Source organism: Caloenas nicobarica, chromosome 8, assembly GCF_036013445.1.
Source record: "Caloenas nicobarica isolate bCalNic1 chromosome 8, bCalNic1.hap1, whole genome shotgun sequence".
Taxonomy (NCBI): domain Eukaryota; kingdom Metazoa; phylum Chordata; class Aves; order Columbiformes; family Columbidae; genus Caloenas; species Caloenas nicobarica.
This window is the reverse complement of record NC_088252.1, coordinates 24,499,650-24,507,790: the sequence shown is the minus strand read 5'-3', so window position 1 is coordinate 24,507,790 and position 8,141 is coordinate 24,499,650. Positions and strand designations below refer to the sequence as shown.

General features: G+C 62.4%; 1 protein-coding gene across 1 annotated transcript; it reads left to right on the top strand.

Moving 5' to 3' along the window:
- On the top strand, positions 1-7,971 carry ECEL1 (endothelin converting enzyme like 1). The gene is made up of 17 exons (XM_065640242.1): positions 1-744; positions 2,469-2,537; positions 2,688-2,798; positions 3,327-3,419; positions 3,763-3,887; positions 4,317-4,539; positions 4,692-4,790; positions 4,886-4,960; positions 5,450-5,553; positions 5,758-5,816; positions 5,981-6,032; positions 6,159-6,226; positions 6,333-6,457; positions 6,730-6,795; positions 7,006-7,101; positions 7,555-7,631; positions 7,872-7,971. Exons 1-17 carry the CDS (start codon positions 1-3, stop codon positions 7,969-7,971), a joined length of 2,286 nt encoding a protein of 761 aa, XP_065496314.1.
- The last annotated feature ends 170 nt before the right edge of the window (positions 7,972-8,141 follow it).

Genomic DNA, 8,141 nt, shown 5'->3' with positions numbered 1-8,141 from the left:
ATGGAGAAGACTTACTCATTGACGGCCCACTATGATGAGTTTCAGGAGGTGAAGTATGTGAGCAAGTACCAGAGCGGGACCCTGCCCAACGGCTTCAGCCTCCAGCTGGGCACCGGGGCCAAGAAGCGCCGGGGGGGGCTGCCGCGCTGGAGCCGCCGGGAGGTGTGCCTGCTCTCGGGGCTGGTGTTCGCCGCTGGGCTCTGCGTCATCTTGACGTGCATGTTGGTCCTCAAGTACCTGGCCACTGAAGGGGACAGCTACTGCTTGGAGGGGTGCCAGGAGAAGAAGGCCTTCCTGCGGGCGTCCCGCTTCCTCAGCGCGAACATGGATGCCACCATTGACCCCTGCCAGGACTTCTACTCCTTCGCCTGCGGCGGCTGGCTCCGGCGACACGGCATTCCCGAGGACAAGCTGGTGTACGGCACCATCGGAGCCATTGCTGAGCAGAACGAGGCCAAGCTGCAGGCGCTGCTCAGCCGCCCTGTGCGGCGCCGAGCCCCCGCCTCGGCCGAGAGGAAGGTCAAGGAGTTTTTCCGCTCATGCCTGGACCGCGCTGAGATCGACCGGCTGGGCCCGCGGCCCATGCTGGAGGTCATCGGGGAGTGCGGTGGCTGGGATGCCCCCCCAGGCCGTGGGGACCTCAACGAGCTGCTCTACAAGACACAGGGGGTCTACAGTGCCGCTGTGCTCTTCTCCCTCACCGTCAGCCTGGATGAGAGGAACACCTCCCGCTACGTCATCCGGGTGAGGGCACCCTGTCCCTAGAGCTGCTCCCCCCTGCCACCTGCCTGTGCTGGTGACACCCCCAGTGACACTGTCCTTGTTGCAGTGGCACTGTGCGCTTGCCCTGTGTGTGGGCTTGGCTGCAGCAAGCTGCTGGGCTGGGGACAGCTCCTGTCCCTGGGGACACCATCGTCTCCCCACTGCGGGACATCCGTCTCAGGCTGCCCCAGAGTGAGGGTGACAACCTCAGGGACAGGACTGGGGACATGGGCAGGGCAGTTCTACCCACCTGGGTGCTAGGAGCAGCCTAGTACGGCACCAGGGTCTCCGGAGTGCCGGCAGCTGAGCCTCTCACCTTGGCATCCTGGCTGCCACCTCTACACAGAAGGCAAAGCCTCGGCGGTGATGGGGGCTTGTCCACCGGCCCCACAGCACTGTGCCAGGGTGCCAGGGCATCTGCCCATGGCTTTGTCAGCCTTCCTCACGCCTGCCAGCCCATGTCCCTCATCCTAGAGTGCCACCAGGGCTTTTTCTGGGTGTCCAAGCCTCAAGTACCCTTGGTGGCTGTGGGAGTGTGGTGGTGGGCATGGTGGGGGCACAGCAATGACCTGGTGGGGATGCCAAGGTCAGCACAGTGAGGGACATTGGGGGGCCATGATGGATGGCACAGCAGTGGGGGGCATGGTGGGGTGGGCGTGGAGGGGACATGGGGTGTGGGCACAGCAGGGACATGGTGGGCATGAGGAGGGTGGGCATGGTGGGGACAAGGTGTTGGGGATGCTGATGGCACTGGGGGGGACACAGTGGTGGGGATGAGCCTCCCCGTTCGCTGTGAGCTGGTGGGACTGTGGGGGGCGTGCAGGGCCGGGAGGAGCGGGGCCGTGCTGGCGGCCACGCGTGTGTACACTAGAGGGAGCGAGTGTCACAGGGAACGGCGTGGGGGGGTGAGGCTGAGCGGGAGGTGCAGGTGTGCGTGGGGTGTGACAGGGCTGCGTGTCGGGGGGGTGTGTCTGGGGGTGAGAGCGGGTGTGAGATGGGTGAGTGCGACGGGGGGTGTGAGGAGGCTGGGGAGGGGGGTGTACGTGTGGCAGTGCCTTTGTGCGAAACCAAAGCGGGGTTGAGGGGAGAGGGTCTGGAGAAAGGCTGGGGGTGCCTGTGGGTGTGCACATGGGGGGCTGGTGCGGTGGGACACGGCGGGCTGCGGGAGCCGGAGAGAAAAGGCGGGGGTTGTGCGCATGGAAACAGGGGTAAATTAGATGGTGTATGTGTAGGGAGGTGGTGGGGTGAGCATGCACAGGTGCGTGTCATGGGCAGTGAGTTACAGAGCTATGTGTCTGTGTTTACACATATGTGTGTGTTCAGAGCAGAGGTGTCGCACTCATTTTCACCAGGGACCACATCAGCCTCGCGCTTGCCTTCAAAGGGTTGAATGTAATTTTAGGACTGCATAAATTTAATTACTCCTACATTTATACAGTCCTAAAATTACATTTGACCCTCTGAAGGCAATCGTGAGTCTGATGTGGCCCGCCGTGAAAATGAGTTTGACATCCCTGTGTTAGAGGCTGTGCTTGTAACTACAGGATAGCGCAGGGCTGACCTGCCACTCTGCCATCCCACGGATTCTGAGTCACCACCCACGATATGGGGGAGGCAGAGGGTGCCTTGCTAGGGCAGGCTGGGCGTGCACCTTGCTCAGCACAGCAGCCCCTCAGTCCTCACCTACTGCCCCCATCTCCCCCCAGATCGACCAGGATGGGCTGACGCTGCCAGAACGGACTCTCTACTTGGGGCAGGATGAGGAGAGTGAGAAGGTGAGGGTGACCACCGATGCTGCTGGCATGGGGACACCAGGAGAGGGAGCAGCACCCAGCAAGGGTGGCAGATGGAGGGTGGCCCACCGTCATCAGATCTGGGGCTGGGGTACCTGTGGGTGGCACTCAGTGTCCCTTCCCTCGGCACAGATCCTGGCTGCGTACCGGGTGTTCATGGAGCGGCTACTCACCCTCCTGGGGGCTGAGCATGTGGAGCAGAAGGCCCAGGAGATCCTACAGCTGGAGCAGCACCTCGCCAATGTGAGGGGGATGCCTGCCCTGGGCATTGGGGTGCCCCTGCCCAGCCATTGGGCACCCCATTCACAGGACTTTTGGAATTTCCATGCTTGGTCCTTCTGGACCCCACCTCCATCCCCTTGGGAACCTCTGCTCCCAGCCCTTGGGGACCTTCATGCCTGGCCCTTGAAGATCTCAGCCCCTTGAGGTCTCTGTGGCAGAGCCCCAGGGGGCCCAGCCCCAACGCCTTGGGAACCCCTAGTCCCAGCCCATGGGACAACCTCTCCAGCCCTTGGAGAGCCCTATGTCCAGTCCTTGGGAACCCACTCCAGACACTTGAGGACCCCATGCCCAACCCTGGGGAACCCCTATGCCCAGCCCTTGTGTACCCCAACTCCTTGAGGACACCAAGCCCAGCCCCAGGGCCACACTGAGAGCAAGCTGGGAGGGTTGTGGGTCAGCAGTCCCTATTGCCCCAGACCTGTGCCTTGTCCCCGGGCCACCCCAAGAGGCAGGCAGCGGGATGGTGACAGCTGTGCCCACCCCACGCAGATCACGGTGTCCGAGTACGATGACGTGCGGAGGGACGTCAGCAGCATGTACCACAAAGTGACCCTGGGTGAGCTGCAGCGCATCACCCCTACGGTGAGTAACCCCGATACCCAGCCTGCCACCCCGTATCCCCCATCTGCCCTGCACCCCACACTTGTCCCTGTCCCCCTGCTCCATGTCCCCTCTTGCTGCCAATCCCATGTCCCCAGGGCCAGCCTCCACCCTGGGTAAGCCAGCACAAGCCCCAGCACAATACCACTAGTGTCCCCAGAAACATCCTCGCTGCCCCCCCCATATAAGTCCACTTGATCATGATGCACGTACCTGCATGGGAAGGGGTGATGGGAGGCTAGAAAGTCTGGAGGAAGTTTCCTTCATGGTGGCATGGAGTTTGGGGGTGTCCCTCGCTGTCCCTCGATGGTGCCCATCCTGGCAGCTCAAGTGGAAGCGCTTGCTGGACCGCATCTTCCATGACAACTTCTCGGAGGAGGAGGAGGTGGTGCTGCTGGCCACCGACTACATGCACAAGGTGTCCGACCTCATCCGCGTGACACCCAGCAGGTGAGGGGGGACTGGCACCCCCGAGCCCCAGCACCTTTCCCAGCCTGGTAGGGGGCTCGCAATGGGGTGGGCACAGGCTGGCTGTGGCTGGTCCGCCCACCGTCACCACCCTCCTGGGGAGGCCAGGCTGGGGAGGGGGACTCCTGGGAAAGTCCCTGGAAGAGGCCACTCTCATGGGCCCCACAGCATCCTGGTTGTGACCAGCCAGCTGCTGAGACCCTCCCGTGCTAGATGTCACCAGACTCATCACACAACAGGGAGGGATATGGTGCCAGCCCATCCCTGAAGCCCCACAGGACATGGTCACCCCCCATGGCCCGCCTGGTCCCCAAGCAGCAGTGTCCCCACCCAGGCACAGGCTGCCCACCCTCCCCATGTGCTTGGGGACATGCCCAGTGTGGGGGGTCTGATCCTGTCCCCCATCACCAGGATCCTTCACAACTACATGCTGTGGCGCATCGTGGTAGTGCTGAGCGAGCACCTCTCCACCCCGTTCCGCGATGCCATCCATGAGCTCTCCAAGGAGATGGAGGGCAACGAGAAGCAGCTCGAGCCAGGCAAGATCTGCCTGAGCCAGGCCAACAAGCACTTCGGCATGGCCCTGGGTGCCCTCTTCGTTGAGGAGCACTTCTCCTCTGCCAGCAAAGCCAAGGTAGGTGATGCTGCCTGTGAGCATGGAGCCACCGTGTCCCTCTTGTCCCCTTGCTGAGGTGCCTACCACCATCTGGCACCCCCCTGAGGACTGGCTGGCAGGGTGATAGGTGGTGAGGATGCTGTGCCAGCACCCGTGATGACCCGCCATAGGTGCAGCAGCTGGTGGAGGATATCAAATACATCCTGGACCAGCGCTTAGACGAGCTGGACTGGATGGATGAGGAGACACGGAGAGCGGCCAGGGCCAAGGTAGTGGCCCCCAGCATGGACCCCTGCCCTTCCCTCCACCATGGCCTGGGGGCATGGGAATTGGGGGCCTTATCTGCTACTGGTTTTGCCTGCAGCTCCGGTACATGATGGTGATGATCGGGTACCCTGATTTCCTCCTGAAGCCGGAGGCCATCGACAAGGAGTATGAGGCAAGTGGTGGCCCAGGGACACTCAGGGGTATGGACACATGGAGGGGGGACGTGGTTCCCCCATCTGCCTCAGGGTCTGTGGACACCAGGGTGGGTAAATGCTACCTTAAAACAAGCCACCTCCTAGTAGGTCATCGTGCCCACCACTTGCATAGCCTCATGGGCAGTGCCATGCTGTCCCTGGGGTCTTGGATGATGTCCCCTTCCCCACATTGCACCCACCTAGAGTTCATCGCCATCCTCAGCAAGGGCTGAGGGTGCCTCTAACCCTGTGTGGCCCAGGGACTCCACGGAGGTGACGCATATGCAGCCACCCACATGGGCACACAGAACTGGACATGAGGACGCACTTGTGCCACATCTAGCCCAGGGCCACAACCCCACACCCTCAGTCTCCAAAGCTCATGGGGGTGCCCCAGCCCTGCTCCCCACACCCTTGGGGCTGGCACTCGGGGATGGCATTCCCCTGATGGAGCCATGTCCCCCCAGTTTGATGTGGATGAGAAGACCTACTTCAAGAACATCCTCAACAGCATTGCCTTCAGCATCAGGCTCTCGGTGAAGAAGATCCGGCAGGAGGTGGACAAATCTGCGTGGGTATCCCCTTGCCCTGGGGGGCTATCAGGGGCACTGCATGGCCCCACCAATGCCCCCTGTCCCCATGCCTGATTGTACCCCACAGGGTGCAGGCAGGAGAGCACAGGGCAAGCCAGGAATGTCCCCCAGATGTGTGAGGGGGTGGCATTTCTGTGTCCCCTGGTGTCCCCGCAGCCTGACACCACTGTCTCTACTTGCAGGTGGCTGCTGCCTCCCCAGGCGCTGAATGCCTACTACCTGCCCAACAAGAACCAGATGGGTGAGGCATTGCCCGGCCCCTGGGGCTCAGCATCCCCAGGGCAGGGGGTGTGGGGAGCGCCCGAGCAGGGGGGCACAGTGCGGGGTCCCCTGGTGCCAGGGGTTACTGCAGGTGGGCACCGGGCAGGGTGACCCCCTAACTGCAATGCTCTTCTCTGTCCCCAGTGTTCCCCGCGGGCATCCTGCAGCCCACACTCTACGACCCCGAGTTCCCGCAGTGAGTGTGGGGCTGCAGCACGCGTGGGGGGTGCCAGGGCAGGGTATGGGGGTGCCAGGTCCTGGGGCCACCTATGTCCCTGCCAGCACCATGCTCTCCACTCTCACCTATGCTCCCTCACAACAGGTCTCTGAACTATGGTGGGATTGGCACCATCATTGGGCATGAGCTGACCCACGGCTACGATGACTGGGGTGAGTGACCCCCTGTTCTGTGCCAGGGTGAGAGGTGGGTGGGCAGGGTGGTGGGCAGGACGCCTGGATCCCTTGGTGTGACCGGTGGTGGTGATGGCCTTGTCAGGGGGACAGTATGACAGGCACGGGAACCTGGTGCACTGGTGGACAGAGCGGTCGTACAGCAAGTTCCTGAAGAAGGCGCAGTGTATCGTCAACCTCTACGACAACTTCACTGTCTACAACCAGCGGGTGAGAGCCTCTCACCCACCGGGCAATGCCCAGGCACACGCTGCCCCATGTGGGGGTCCCTGCTTGCTCCATTGCTGGAGCTGGGTGCCCGCAGGAGAGCACGGCTCTGCCCTGCCCTGAGACCCAACAACTCATCACACCTCAGCCTGGAAATGCCTCAGGGCCCTGGGTGGGGGAAACTGAGGCACAGCCTCGGTGCCAGGGTGGGGAAGGGAGGAGGCCTGACTGAGGGGAACATCTCTGCTTACTCTGTTACTCTCCTGTCTCTGCAGGTGAATGGCAAACACACTCTGGGGGAGAACATTGCTGACATGGGGGGGCTCAAACTCGCCTACTATGTAAGTGTCCCCTCCCACACCGGGCTGTCACAGCCTCAGTAGGGGCATGGAGTGGCTGTTAATGCCATCCCCACTGGATGGGAAGGAGACCTCCCCATCCCCACCTTGTTCCCTGTATCAGGGACTGGGCATGATGCTGCTTGCTGGGGTGCTTGGGCTGGGGGTTTGAGGGGTGCCCAGGCTGTGCTGAGGGCACCCCTTCTTCTCCAGGCCTACCAGAAGTGGGTGCGGGAGCACGGCCCTGAGCACCCCCTGCACCACCTGAAATACACCCATGACCAGCTCTTCTTCATCGCCTTTGCCCAGGTGAGCCCCTGCCCTCCCCACACGGCATGCACTGGGGTGGAGTCACGCTCTGTGGGACCTGTGGCTCAGCTCCATCAGTGGGTCCTGGGCTCAGAGTACAGGGCTCAGCCCCGCAAGGAGCACCCTGCACACCCCTGCTGCTCCTGGTGACCCTACAATAACAAACGTGTCCTCCTCGTCACCTTCGGACACCGCACGATAACAAATGCACGTGATCCTGCAGCCAGGCAGCTCACAACCCCAGGAGACCCTACAATAACAGATATGTCCCTATGCTATCCCAACCCTTCTATACCATGCACAGAGGCTCCTGGGAGACCCTACAATAACAAACACAACCAGGATATTGCTGCCCTAGTGCTCCAGCAGTCAGAAGGGCCATTGTGGGCTCTGGTGGGTGTTGGGACCTGGGATGCCCCATCCACAGATCCTTGGGGTCCTTTCTCCCCGCAGAACTGGTGCATTAAGCGACGATCCCAGTCCATCTACCTGCAGGTGCTGACAGACAAGCACGCCCCAGAGCACTACAGGTACCAACTGGCCCTGAAATGGGAGGAGTACGGGGGGTGCCAGCCTTCCCAACGGCTGGCGGTGTTGTGCAAAGTGAGGTGGGCACCCTTTGGGGTGCTGACACCAGCAGCTCTGGGTGCTTATCCCTGGGGACAGGGATGGAGTGCTGCTGGGGTGAGCGGGTGCCCCAAGCCGGGTGCATGGCAGCGGTGGGGAGGGCAGGGGGTGCCCGGCTCTGAGTTGTCTCCCTCCCCTGGCAGGGTCCTGGGCAGCGTCTCGCAGTTCGAGGAGTTCGGACGGGTTTTCCATTGCCCCAAGAACTCGCCCATGAACCCGGCGCACAAGTGCTCAGTGTGGTGAGGCCGATCCCCTCCCTGGCAGCCTGGCATCCCCCGGTTCCTATCCCTGGCCGTGTGCCACCCTGTGCCCGATCCCTGCCTCCCCATCTCCTCCTCCTACTCCCCAGGGAAAGGGGGCACCCTGGGTGACGCAGGGGGTCACTCTCCAAAGACAGGCACCCGCTGGAGGGG